The following is a 14,188-nucleotide window of genomic DNA, read 5'->3' as shown; positions in this document are numbered from 1 at the left end:
TCTTGATGGAGACATAGCACAGTGTGTGGGTTTTGCACGTGTGACCTGTGGATGCTAGTCTCTGTACAGGCCAGGGGCCCACAGGACAAAATGTGCTGGAGTTCAGGTGCAAAGAGCAAAGTTCCTGAGTGTTCTTTGTTGTCAGATTACTGCCAGTGCAAAAGCGGGATTTTCCTCTTGCTGATGTGTCCTGGCTAAGTATGGGAGTTTTAATTTTTTGATAGTATTAAAGATCTGGTTTGGTTTTTTATTTTTTATGATTACAGTTTACTAATGACCTTGCTCCCTGGGAAGTATCACAGCTGCCATCAGCTTCACTTAGTGGCTGTTGCTTTCTGGGAGTAGTTCAAAGATTTCTATTGTGTCTTGGCAATTCCTTTTGGAAGTATTTGTCGATCATCCATGATGATGGCACTACAAAAATGCAAAGTGATCCATTAGATCCTTGTGAGTACAGTTACCATGCGATTGTAAAAAGCTACCACCCACATGCTGCAAGTTTGATTTTCTGTTTTTGCATCACCTAATACATACTTTTGTGAAGTATTTTGTTCTAACTAAATGATGAATCTGTAGATTAGGACATAGCCTACTAGCAGTGTTCATGCCTGTCATTTAAAAGGGAATTATCGGTCGTGCATTCTCCACAAGTGCTGGCTGGGTAGCTGGGTGCAGCTGGTTTTTTTTCTTTTTTTGTTCAAAAGGAATAGCTAAGAATGTCAGGCATCTTGATTGTCATCAAGTAATTGTAAGTTAAGTGCTGTGTAGCAAATCATGCTTTATGATCTGTGAACTACATATATAACTCCAAAATTCTTTAGTTATTTTTGGTCAGCATGGTTAAATCATCTCTTACTGCCCTTGGTGTCAAAAATACATCCTGCCTCAGGTGCTTGTTTGCTGGTCTGTGTGCACTTGGGTTTGAGGCACACAGAACACTGCAGCTTTTCTCAGTCTAACCTGGCTCTGTGTGCAGTTGTCATGTGGGCAAACAGTGCCACAACAAGCCCACAAATACATCACTCACTTTTCCTTAATGGCCTGTTATAGGCAAGTAACAAACTGAGAGAGAGGCATTTTGATAGTTTATGTAAAACTTTTTGTGGTATTCTGAAAACACAGTTTGTCAGGACAAGAAAACATTAATGATCCCTCAGTTACACAGGGGAAAACAAAAGCCTACAGGGAGGTATAAATTCGGGTGTTGTTTACTCCAGATTACAATGCTGTCAAAGCAGAGCAGGCAAGGATCCATTTGTCACTGATAATGAGGGAAATTTGATGCATCGTGAAAATAAATTAAGTTTTGCATTGTCTGACAATGATTCAAAGCAAAGGTTCTGAAATAATTACAGCCATTTCTTTATAAAACCCTCTCATAGTTTTCTTCCTTGTGTTCATCATGCTTTCATGCTGTTCTTAGTTGTCAGGAGAAAAGGCACCAACAGGTGCTGCTTCGTAATGAAAGACAGCCCAAGCACAGCAGGGATTGCATTGAGATTTCTTCCAACTCGACAGGCCCTTTTTCTCAGTGCTCTGACGGGGACTCTTCCAAATTGTTGTCATGTCCTGCTAGTAGTCAGGCTCAGGAAAAGTGGTAACAGGCTGCAGAGCATTCAGAGAATGAACACAGCCAATTAATCAGGCTGCTAAGCAAGGAATGCAGGATTTGGGCTGAATTTGGAGCTCATTAGCCACAGGGCATGAGATGACAACTTGCTGCTTTCCTTGGGCACACTAAAAAGTGCAGCAGGCTGGGATGAAAACAGTGCTGCTTGCTAATGAGTGCCAGCATCTGGCAGTGCTATAAAAAGAAGGCTTCTCTGTTTGTTTTTAGCTAGTGAAAATGAAATTTTAGAGCTGGAGCACATGAGAAGCAGGCTGCCGGCATCTTTGGGTTGTGGTGGTTTGTTTTCTTTCCCTTTGCTGAGAATTCTGCTGGCATCAGCTCTGTTTCTGCTCTTGTTTTTGCTTCATGCCTGACTGTTGTGTTTTCTCCTCAGATGGATATTCCACCATCGACCACCGAGACAAGGAGCGCAAGTACAAGACCAGTGATAACACAGGAGACGCTTCCGAGAAGGAACCTTTAAAAGTGAGCTCCCTCTTAGTGCTGGGTGCTAGTTAGTGCCCTGGGAAGAAAGGAGTCCAGTGTCCTCAGCCACAAACACAGGGTAGTCACTCACTAGGGGGCTGTATAAAGTGCCTTTTTTTATTTCACATAGAGGGCATTATTTTGTAATTTAGCATTTGGCTAACTAGAAATAAAAACAAAATGTTGCTTTCCAGTGCAGGAGCAAGTGCAGGTAGTTGCTGTACTCTTGTAAATAGATGAGGTTGTAAAGATAGGAAGTGTTTGTTCTGTTGCCCTTGTCCAGGCAGCATTCCCTGGCCCTGAGCTGTGTAACTGTGCTCAGACTTTGTTCTGACAAGTCTCTTCAGATGTCACGCTGCTTTATTGTCTTCATCATGAGAACTAGGTGTGATCTTATGTGTCCGTGTCCAGCAGTGTGGTGAATAGTACTCATTTCTGCAGCATTCATTCACAGTTCTGATGATGGACCATGGCCATGGGCCAGGGAGATGGAGAGGAAAAAAGAGACATGCACAGTTATGTGTGTGTCTTCTAAATACAAATTTAGACTACTTTCTAATTAAAAATAATTCTTATTTTACAAGGCTTTTTGTTATTATAGGCTGTGTACAAATGTGGCTCAGTAGGCTCTGTGTAATTTCTGTTGCACTTCTGTACCTTTTCAGAGTAAAAAGTCTGTTAATGCTGTGGTCACCAGTTCTCCCTGGCCTTAACACAAGCTTGGGTTTTCCTCTGGGGGAGTAATTTCAAGAAGGAAAATGAGGATTCATTGAAATAAGAGTCAGTGGTAGGAGACACTATTGCTGGTCTGCAGAAAGCTGTCCTTAATAACCTTCAGCACATTGTTGATAACAACAGAAAATCCAGGTGATTCATGTTGATGGGAAAGAGTTGAACTTCAGTCAGCTGAAAGGCAAACCCACCATCATTGAACAAGGAAATTTAAAAACTGGCATTTGGAGAAAAATACTTCCACAGATGGTAAACTAGGAAGATTGCAGCAACTTGTCTGTTTTAACTTGCCTAGTCAGGCATTTCCTGCTGTGTTCTGCCTTTCCAAGAAGGTACACCCTGGAGAGCATGGCTTCAAACTGCCTGGACTTTTTTTAAGCTGATTACTGAAGTCCTACAATGTGTCCCTCTCCTCCAGTTGGCAAGAGATGGTCCTGCTCGAGCCAGTATCAGTCAAATAAACTTCCTAGTTCCTTCATCACAGTTCTAGTACATTTTTGCAAGGATGCAGCAGGAATGGATGCAGGAAGTTATATTAGAATGTTGATCAATAGGAACTTGGCAAAAAAATGTCTTTTTAAGGAAAATAGGATAATGTAGGAAAATTAATTTTCTACTCAAAATTGATTAAAGTGATCTAATGCAACCCTCAAAATAACATCAAGCAGCCCTAACTCCAGTGTATGACCAAAGTGAAGCACAACCAGAGTTCAGCAAGTGGCTGCTTTGCTTTTATGAGAAAGAGAAAAAACATTTCACCTCAACAGTGTGTGACCCATAGCCTGTGCTGCCTCTTGGTTCTGAGCACCTGGGGGTAGCCTGAATCCAGGCAATTGTACACGGCAACGGTGTGCACAGCCCTGCCCTCACCCGGGCAGAGCTGAGCAGCTGCTGCTCTTCCTCTCTGTGCTGCCAGACAGAAATGTGGCTGTGGGGGTTGTGGCTCATGAGCTGGGTGAAAGCTCTAGGAAGGCTGGGAATCCAGGGAAGTGTGGCCTTTTGGCTGTTGCAGATGCTTTTGTCAGTATTGTGCCTTTGCTGATCTTGTTTCTTTCTCTACCACTAATTTTCCTTTGTGCTACTTTAAGCTGACTTGTTTGGTGGTTTTGTTTGATTAATCCGCTCTGTTTTGCTTTAACTCCTCACCCTGTGCTGCAGAATGACACAAATAGGAAAAACATTAGCAGGAGTAACAGGGCTTCGGTGAATCTGGTGGATGCCCGTGACATTAAACCCCAGCCTGTTGACTCTTGGGTCTAATTTGCATGCATGGTAGGTCCTTTTAATGGTAATTGGGGCTAGTAAATAACTTTCTCTTGTGCATGATCTGTATAGCTGTGGGATCTCTTCAAATCTAACTGCTAACTTAGAGATAGATCAAAGTACATTTGGAAGAAATAAAAAGTGGTGTTTATACTATTCAGTGTATCTTTAATGAAATGCAATCAAACACCACTGTTTGATTAAAAATAACCTGTCAAATAACCAGGCAGAAAATTAATATTGTGAATGATTAGTTGTCAGCTGAAATGTGAAATATTTCTGCTGTTAGGGCATGGGAATGAATTTGAGTAGTGTGTTCCTGCTTCCAACCGTTTTTCTCCCTCAATGCTCATTATAAAGATTAGCCTGAGACTTAAGAAAAAACATATCCTTGACTATTTTTGGATGTCCCCTAAGGTTCCCACGAATTACAGCAGGAAAGCTGCTGACTGTACGCAAGTATCTTTGCAAGGAGATTATACTGGTTACACAATAAACAGTGACCCACAATTCCCACTTTTCATTTTCTTTTTTTTTTTTTATTGTGTGTCACTAAAGAAAGGTGCCTTTTTGTTGTGTTCTAGTTGTGTGCCTTTGCCATGTGCCAAGTTCCTCAGTAATGTTACCGGCCTTTCTTCACTGCTGCCACTGCTAATCTGTGTCCTGCTGTCTTGCTCGAGTTACCCTGGTGATACCTTCTGGCACTCCATCAGAGGATGCTGTGTTGGGAACAGCAGGTGTTGTGCCCCTGGCTATGACTAAAGGAAAATTTCAGTGACTGTCACAAAGGCACTGAGCAGAGTGGGCAAGAGACTTTAAAGGCCCAAATTCCAAACCATGAACCATCATCCACCCCCATAATTCTACATGGAAATCCCTTTCATTAGTGGGAGAGAAAACTCCTGTATATTTTTGGGTGGTGGTGCTGGATATTTTTTCCCCCTCCTTCCTTTCAGTCTAGTAGAAGTGCAAACTGTTAGCAGATGGTTTCTGTTTCTGGTTGGAAGCACCTGCCCAGAGGAGGCTTTCAGCATTTTGAGGCACTGTCACAGAGCAGGTCCTGGCACCACTGGCCTCCCATGGCTGCTTAGCTGCGTGATCAGCCATGGTGGCTGAGGCAGTGGGCTGAGGCACATCACTGTGCCTGTGGTGCCTGCTTCATTCCTGCACTCTGCTCTGAGCAGTGAAGCCCTTCAGGTCGGGTCCTGACTTTGAAAAATTAAGTCCGTGCTCGTTTTCTCCCAGACATGCTCTTCCAGGAGCCCGTATGTTGGCATAGGTTGGCATTTCCAGTCACTGCCCTGCCACAAGATGATGGAGATCACCAAGGCCATGCTAGACTGGTATTAATCAGTTCTGACTTTATTTTGCAGGGCTAAAGTCCAACCACATTTTTTTTTAATTGAGGGGGGAGAAACAAACATTGACTCGACCCAGAGGATCTCATCAGTCACCACTGCCATTCAGACTGGGAGGGCTGCAGGTCCCAGGAGGGCGTGGGGAGCGAACCCACCCGAGTGCCATCGCCCGGAGCACGATGCCTTACAGCGAGACACTCTGCTGCTTAACTCCCTGACATTCCCACTGGAAACAGCCACCGCCTCCCCCTCCCTCCCTCCCTCCCACTCCTGCAAGAAGAAAAGCAAGAAAAGAGAATCCAAGCTTCCATGTAGCTGGCTGCGTTCTTAGGTGACTCTTAACGCGCGGATGGTGCCAAGTTGGAGAAGCGCACATCATGCGGCAGCTTCACAGCGAGAGAGGAACTGCGGGATATTTGAAATGATACCGTAGGTGTAGCCATGAGGAGAATAGCACTTTTCTGGTTTGGGGTTCATTGTTTTGGTTTTTGTTTTGGGGGATTTCTTTTGAACTGTGACTCTTAACGTTTTAAAGGCTTTCTGAAAAATGTTTAGGTTTTCTTTATTATTCCCACAGAAGGTGCAGGAATGTTGAGTGGGTTTATTGGATTTCAATGAAGGGAGAAAATGCAGAACAAAAACTATTAAACGCTAGTTAAATGAACTGGAGAGTGGATGACAAAATTGATGCAAGCTGTATAATCTGCTTTTAGAGTAAGCTATATCAATCACAGTGCTATATTATCATTATAATCTGGTGTACAATACTTCTGCCTTTTGAATTCTGTAATGTCTCTGTTTTTATTTCTACATATTGAAAAGCAGTTTATGGAAGGTTTCAGTGTCCCTGGTTCAGAAATATGTGCTGAGAAATGGAGTTGGCTGGCTTTTTATTTTCATGTTCTCAAAGATTGCAATAAGGAGCTTTTACATGTTAACTGTATCATTGTTGCATTGATGATGATGAACTACTTTTGCCATAGCTGTTAAGACATTGAAGGAAATAGGAGCGTTTTTGTAGGATGTCTCATTTTGAACACACTATAAATTTGAGATGGTTCTGTCACTTACATTTGATAGTAAATTTTTCAGTGTTGGATCCATGTTTGATTTGGGCTAAAGATCCTGATGAAAAATGCCAGAAAGGGAACTGGTTTGGCATTTTAAAATCATTGTCATGGTTTCTGTGTTCCTTTGCTTTTGAGATTGCATATTGCATATTTTCACGTGGCGTGAAAATCACCTGTGTGCAGCAGCTCTCCTCCAGGATGCCAAGGCCTGCCTTCTGCAGGGGAATGTTTACCTCAAGAAAACGTACTCTGCAAATGTGGTATCTGGAAATGCCGAGGACGAAATGATTTCAGATCACTGATTTTCTCCAGGCATTGGTCAAGGGAGGGCAGCAGATGAGAATAGGAAGCAAATGTCTCAGTATCAGCATTTGAGAGGACTTTTGCTGATTTTACTTGGTTGCCACTGTTCTTTGATTGCCACATTTAGTTTTAAACAAGCTCCTAAAAACAGTGTGACTGGAAAGCACATCCTTGAGTCTAGCAAACATCATTTGCGGTTTTCAGTGCCTGCCGTTCCTTTTGTGACTAAAAAGGGGAAGTATCCAACAATCTTGCCTCCCCCAAAATATTACTGTAATAGTAACCATTACATTTTTTGTAAAAAAAAATTTAAAAAACTTTAAAAAAAGGCAAGTACCAAGAGCTTTGTATCTTCTTGAGTATATTAAAAATTTGACATGAATACATATATATAAATAAATAAAAAAGTCTATATATCTATATATATATATTGTTGTGCAGAGAATAGGTTAACAAAACATGTAAAGTAGTTTGCAGGAGAGGGAAGCATTTGTTGATTCAGGGAAAAAGACTGATGCCAGAAGCTGTCAGTGATTTGGATGATACGTGTGCTGCTTCGCACCCTCCCTTTTTGACCTTCATCTTCCACATACGTTGCAGTGTCACTTCTGGATCCTGGGGAAGGTGAAGTTGCTTGGAGCAAATCAACATAGCAAAGATTTGTTTTTTCACCTGCATGAGAGTCCTATTGGGCCAAAGATGCTCAGCGGATCAAGGGAAGCAAAGAGAGGCACCTGTGACTATCTGTGTCGGGGCAGTGTCTCTCTGTGTAGACATAAAGTGTGGCAATGAAACCAGATACATCGTCTGACTGTATATTATATCAATGGTGCTCTTTTCATACTTGTTCTGCCAATACGCGGAGACCCTTTTAACCAAGCTACACAGAAGAGTTTTATATCACTTTTGGTTATGTACTTGGTGTATTCTTTTTGTATATGAAAGGATTTTTTTAAAAACGTTCAGTAATTAGCAATGGAACCTGCTTTGTAGCTGACTAGAACAGTGTAAGAGAAGGGCCATGCTGTCAGTCTGTCCCTGATCTACTTCAAATCATATATTTACCAAAGGAGTCTGAGAAAAAGTTCACTTAAAATAAAGACCTGACTGTTGAAAGGAGTCTCTGCTAAGACTTTGTGGTTTAGTTATTGTGCAGATATTTCAAAGCCAGCAAGAAGTTAACAGAGAAAACTGCAGGAGGGAGCAAGTGAAGTGACTGGGGCCAATTATGGTCATGACTTCTAATCCTAGATATCCCATGGCTCTTACTGGGACACTACAGGGACACTCAGAATCTGGGTTGGAGTCTACATTCATCTGTGTCATTAATGGGCTTAAGAACAAAGGATATTTGAGAAGCAGATTCAGATCCCATCTCACTTCTCCCGAAAGTCTTTTTTGGTATTTACACTGCACCCTGAACTGTCCCTATCAGGTTAGATGGCACTGGCTGCCCAGGTCATCGTAGCAAACTGTTCTTTGTTTTCCTGGGGGTGTTACATCAGCCAGCAGAGTTGTGAGCTGACAGCATGGTTTATTGCTGCAGAAAATCAGAGGATGGTATGTCAAGAAGTTGGATACCAAGTTGATGGGCCAAGGCTTCCCCTAGGAATCACACATCAAACCCCTACCCTTCCCATGCCTTACATTGACAACTAATTTCCAAGTATGTAGCAATAACCCATCCCTCAGCATTACTGTGGGGTTTTTTCTACTCAACAAGCTGTTGTTTGGATGGTGAGGAAAGAAAAAAGATTGGAGGATGACTTGTATGTGACTGTCACCTTGTATTATCAGCCCACCTGCTGAGGTCCAAAGCAGGGTACTTTGAACCAGGTCTGGTGATTTAATGTCCTTTTGGTCAGTGGCGAGGGGCTCACTGGTGGGATGTGTGCCAACCCCTGCCCTCAACTCTCCCCTTGTTGGCACAGGTGTGACTGGCTGTTTGAGCTGTTCTGGAATGTGGGTGTATGAACCCGTAATTGTTGTATTTTGGCAGCAGGGACTGTATGTAAAGAAGGGAAAGTGGCAGTGTGTGTTGACTAATGCTGCAGTAGGGTCTAGAGTCTCCTGCTAAAAGGCAGGCACTGCTTTTCAGGGCTCAGGTATGTGACCTCCTCTTTTACTGTTGACTCCACAGTGAAAACATGAGGGAATCTGCCTGCAAGGGGCTGGGATAGAAGAGATTTCTACCTGCAGAAATTGTAGTGGGAGGGGATGGTTGTGGAAGGAAGTGATGGTGTTGCAAGACTCCTGCTAAAGATGAGGAGGAAATTTGATGGCCCAGTCAGGGCTGAGATAACACAGGGGAGAGGGAGACTTCTGACAGCATGTGATGAGTGTAGAACCTTCTTCCCAGGAAGGTGGCTCACATATCTCCCAGGCATTTTCACTGTGCTGTGCAAGTTGAAAAAACACTCTGTGCCAACTCCCCTGGAGAAGCATTAAGTAGGTGTGCGAGCAGTTGTGCTTTACAGCTTCCCAGGTCAGTGTGTCTGCAGAATCCAAGGAGAGGAAAAGGCAAGGCTGTAGGACATTTGGTTCTGTCATGGATTTAAGTAGCAGTATAGCCATACATACAACTCAAGGTGTGTTGTCAGTTTGAAATGCTCTGTAGGGAACAGCTTGGGCAGCCATAGGTCCCAATCTTCAGTGTCTTCTGTTCTGGCGTAACTGCTGCCTATCCCAGATCTGTTCTCACATGCTCAGACCTTCTGGTTCTGAATGTGCTTCTATCAGGAAAGCAAATCTGGTCTCTGTTGCCAAGATGCCCCTGGGGACTAGGAACTGACTTGCTGTCAGGGACACATGAAGAAAGCCAGGAGTGGCATGTCTGTTACATCAGTTTCCTAAGTTCGTGCCAGCTCTGAGGAGCAGTTTCAGTAATGCTTTCTAGCAGGAAAGCCTTGTGCTAGGCAAAGCAGTTTTCACTCCTACAGCAGTTTCATGAGACTGAAGGTGGTGAGTTACCTTCTGTTACCTGCCTTAAGGTTGAGCATAGGCTCAGCTTCCTGTGAGAGAGGTGCATGTGTCAAACCCTCGAGTAAGCAAAGCTTCAGAAGCCAAATGGGCACATAAGAGTGGTTATAGCCTCATCTGCTGAGCGACTGCTGGCTCAGTGAAACCTACAATGTGCCAATACTTTCAGCCAGCAGGTTTGTGCTGTTGGGGTGGAGTTTTTGAAGGCGTTTATATAGGCGTAGTTTCTTGCAAAATTTCTTTATGATGCCCCTAAAATCTGGTGTTTCCTTATCTTTGACAGAGAAAATCTCTGATTTCCTGATACAGTAACTAATCTAGTGCATTTAAGGGGGAGATATTATGAGCCTTTGTTTTCTGTTTAAAGTTTGACATCAGGGTAGGATGATCTGAAGTCCAAGGTGAGGAGGAAGATAGTGCAGATACTACAAGGCCTACCAATCTGGTTCTTACTGTTCAGAAAAAACAAAATAACTAGACTAAGAAGCTTACTGGTAATTAGTAGCTAATGTGTTTGTAACTATCATGTGCCTTAAAATTTTCATGGTAGGAGAATTTAAAAAAATCAACAATGTGTTTTCTGTAATAACTGCTCAACATTCTCTCTGTAGATTAGACTGGTGGGATTTTGCATTGTATTTACACTGTACTATAAACTGAAACACTTAGAATGGTTTGATTTTACAAGTGTGGAGAGGAAAAAAGGTGGATTATGCTTTTCATAGAACAAATATTACCGTGACAGAATGTATTATTATTATGATAGGATCTTTCCATAATGCAGACAAGTAGAATGCTTGTTAGAAACCAGGTATGTAGGATAACAGTTTGGTGTGTTTTCAATAAACCATGCCTGGAAAGAATACATGTGCCATTGGTTATCTTTTTGTTACATCAGGTATCTTAAATATTCTTTGGCTTTTGCAGCAGCAGTTTTCTGTGGCAGGGGATTATTCAACCCTAGCTCAGGTCAATGCTCTGTGTTAGCAAAATGTCAGTGGTAATGAGAGGCAATTGAAATACCCTGTAAATGAGTAAAGCTGAACATTTTTGACTCATTGCCGTATGCTGGAGTTGTAGCATGACCCTGGCCTGTAGATCATGGGGGTTTTTGTTTTTTTAATATACCAGCATATTTCTGTGGGAAAGACATCTGCATCACTGTTCAAGGCCAGCATGTCTGTGAGCACAGAACTTGATGATAGCTTTTCCATTTGGAAAGTTACTAACCTTTCTCAACTAAGTCATAAAATCTGTATAACTTTACAAAGATTGCACATTCCTGAAATGTGTGTAAGAAAACCAAATTGTAGCACTGTATAAGGTTTGGTTGACATGAGAAATTTTTACCTTGAGGATGTGCCAAACAACTTACATTTGGTACTGTGGAATGGAAGAAATTCCAGATAATGAAGTCACCCATGTATTTAAGGTAACAGCCAGTTACCAACAGATACTCATTCTCTTGAGGACTGCCTCATCTGTGTTTGTGAGATCGGTGACTGGACACCTAAACACACCATATTCACTGCCATGCCTTCATGAAGCCTGACAAAACCTGATAAATCTCCACAGAATGTTCTGCAAGGTCTTAGAAAATGGAGGTCAGGTTTTCTGAGTGAAAGGTTGATGAATCATTGCCAGTGTCAGAGTTTGCCATAGAGAATTCCTGATTGTACCATTCATAGCACTGTAGGGTTTCATTTACATGCAAATGTTTGCAAACAGAGCTTGGAAGGTCATCTCCAGCTTACCTTCCCTCCTTATTTCAGATGTTTTAAATGCATCCCCAGGTGTTTTGTAAAATCATCTCTGGATCTGTTCTTGCAGCTGGAGGATACAGTTTCACAAGTGCTGTGATAAGATGTGGGCTCGTGGACTTTAGCATCCTGCAGCTTGGTGTCATCGTTCTTCCACTGCAGTGAGGAATCTTATTTTCCCTTTGTGGGTGCACTAATATGGCAATAAATAGCAGATGTAGGTAAAGTACTGAGCTAAAACAAATACGTTGTTTTTACAACTGACATTTTATAGCTGTCAAAATTACTTCATTTCCAGCTTATCACAGGCTGGGCAAACAGAAGTGGTGAGTCCTGCAGGTGAAAGGTTAATCTGGTAACAGTGGGCAAGAAATATCACAGCCCTCATTTTCAGGTTTCAGCAGTGTCTTGGGGTAATATTCTGTCCTCTAGGGTCTCCTCCCCAGTGTGTTTCTTTGAAGGTCTCTTAAGCACAGCAGTAGCAGGATCTTGTTCTGGTACCAGCTGATGGGGAATCTTTTGAAACAGGAAGGTGCTTTATAATGTCATTAACTGAACTGTAGAGACAGAGGCAAAGACTGAAACTCTGGTACTCTGTTCAGCATGTGTGTGTGCACAGCAATCACAGCTGTTATTTGTACCTTATAACTGATTCCTTATTGACTGCTCAGCCAAGTAAGGACACATCACTGCCCTGCTGGTGTCACCTTGGGTGGGAGAGTTGGGATCTCAGTGGTTTCTCTCTTCTTGCTGCTCTTGTAGGGGTTTCTGTATGTTCCCTTCACTGCATTTAGTGTTTGACTCATTGTTCAGAATTCTCCAGTGAGCTGCTTTTCACTTCCTCATGCCAGTGGGAGGAGGCAGTGGCTCCTGTACCCTGCTCTGTACTCAGACAAGTAAATTCTGATGGAAGGATCACTTCCATGGGTGCTGTTATGCAAAAGTCAGTAATGCTAGGTTTGATTACCTCTTAAATCCTCCTTCTTTGTACACCAAATTGATTCAATATTTTGAAAGACAGTATCATGTCCCTTTGAGTTAACAAAGAGGCTGTGGCAGAAACCAGACCTCACTCTCATGTACTGCCTGAATCACTAAGACAACCTAGACAGTAACTGTCATCTGGAGAATAGGTGTAAATTACCAGTATTGGGTGAGATCATCCATTTCTGACATGAGCTGAGAGAATTTGCAGAGATGTGTGTATGTTGTTTTAGGGGAGTTCTTCCCCTTGGGAGCTTTCTATCAGTGGTCCACTCTCATGGGCCCTCCTTAAACAGATGCTCCACATACACCATTCCATACACAGTTTGTGCAAGCACAGGTTGTGTCTTCTAACTGTTACAGGCTGATGTTGCAGTAACACCCAGTAGGTTTTTAAAATATGTTAGAAGATGTACTGTCTGCCTTTTCCTTCTCCAGAATTGAAAGTGTGACTTTATTTTGAAAAGCGCATCTTTTCCCTGGGAGATCTCACATTTATTGTGTCAGTGACTCCAGATCATATTTGCTCAACTGACCAAAAGCCTTTTTTCTAATTGTCAGTCATGCAAACTGAGTCAGGCTTTTTTCTTTTCATCGCTTGCCACCAATAATTAAAAGCATTTCAAAAATGTAGTGAAGTGGAAAAAATTTTCATATATATGGAATTCTGAAAATATTCTGATAGTATACATTGTGTTTATGTTTACAATTTGCCATGTAGGAGATGCTTTCTAATGAATTAAAATACATTTTTATACTGAAAGGTGGCTGTTACATTTGCTACATGTATTACAAATACATTGTTCACTACTACATCTTTTGAAATAGCCAGTCTACAGGTTTCCAGCTTTCCTAATCTTCTTGACAGTCTCTAGAACAGTAATTTTGGCCATTATTCTGATCCTCTCTTGGAAAGTGCAGAAGAGTCTACCCGTTTCCTCTTACTCATTCTTCTGAGACTGGTTTGCTCATCAGCCTGTGTGATGTGCCCTGCTGTGACAAGAATGTCTGTTGGGTGCTAAGGATTCTTGGAAGTCAAGACAAATTTTCTGGTCCACCATCTGGTATGTATCCAGATTTTCCAGTTTTCCCTAGAAACTTGTATATACCAGTAAATGTACTTGAAAATTATTTTGCATTGCAAATTTTGCAAAAATTGCTTCCAACCACCTGAAGGACTTTGGTCCAATGATTTGGAGTTGTGCTGAGTACCAAGAGAATGTGCAGCTGAGCAATGTTACAGAACTAATCGCTGACTTACCGTACAAGATGGAGGTATTAGAACTCCGTGTTGGCTCTACACAGAACAGCACAACAGAGTCACCTGAGGCTGCTTCTGCAATCTAACCCAGTACGGGAAATCTTGTGTCTTTCATGATAAGACGGAGTTACCTTGTCAGGAAAACTGATAGTGTTGCCTTCTTCTGTGCCTGTGAAATGCACACTTTACAAACTGGCTGGGTCATCATGGTTTGCTTGGTCCATTTCTAAACTGACTCTTGTCACTTCAGCCCATTCTAGTTTTCTTTTGGTGATCCTCTGCTCCTTTCTACTGTCCTGGAGGTGGATTTTCTGCAGCACACAGGCCAGGGGAAGGACCACTGTGGTAAGGTGGGCTATACAAGGAAGAAATTCGTAACAGGC

At 42.3% G+C, this 14,188-nt stretch overlaps 1 protein-coding gene across 11 annotated transcripts in view; it reads left to right on the top strand.

Moving 5' to 3' along the window:
• Window positions 1–10,663, top strand: part of ARVCF (ARVCF delta catenin family member) — a 249,190-nt gene extending 238,527 nt beyond the window's left edge. For 10 of the 11 annotated variants that reach the window (XM_038151904.1, XM_038151906.1, XM_038151913.1 and 7 more), the window contains 3 exons: window positions 2,004–2,095; window positions 3,986–4,099; window positions 5,464–10,663. In XM_038151904.1, coding sequence (XP_038007832.1) covers window positions 2,004–2,095; window positions 3,986–4,087 — 194 coding nt within the window. In that variant the 3' untranslated portion in view covers window positions 4,088–4,099; window positions 5,464–10,663. The remainder of the gene's footprint in view (window positions 1–2,003; window positions 2,096–3,985; window positions 4,100–5,463) is intronic. The other variant, XM_038151908.1, reaches the window with a different exon arrangement.
• Window positions 10,664–14,188: the final 3,525 nt, after the last annotated feature.

Source organism: Motacilla alba, chromosome 15 (genome assembly GCF_015832195.1).
Source record: "Motacilla alba alba isolate MOTALB_02 chromosome 15, Motacilla_alba_V1.0_pri, whole genome shotgun sequence".
Taxonomy (NCBI): domain Eukaryota; kingdom Metazoa; phylum Chordata; class Aves; order Passeriformes; family Motacillidae; genus Motacilla; species Motacilla alba.
This window is presented reverse-complemented; position numbering and strand designations above follow the sequence as displayed.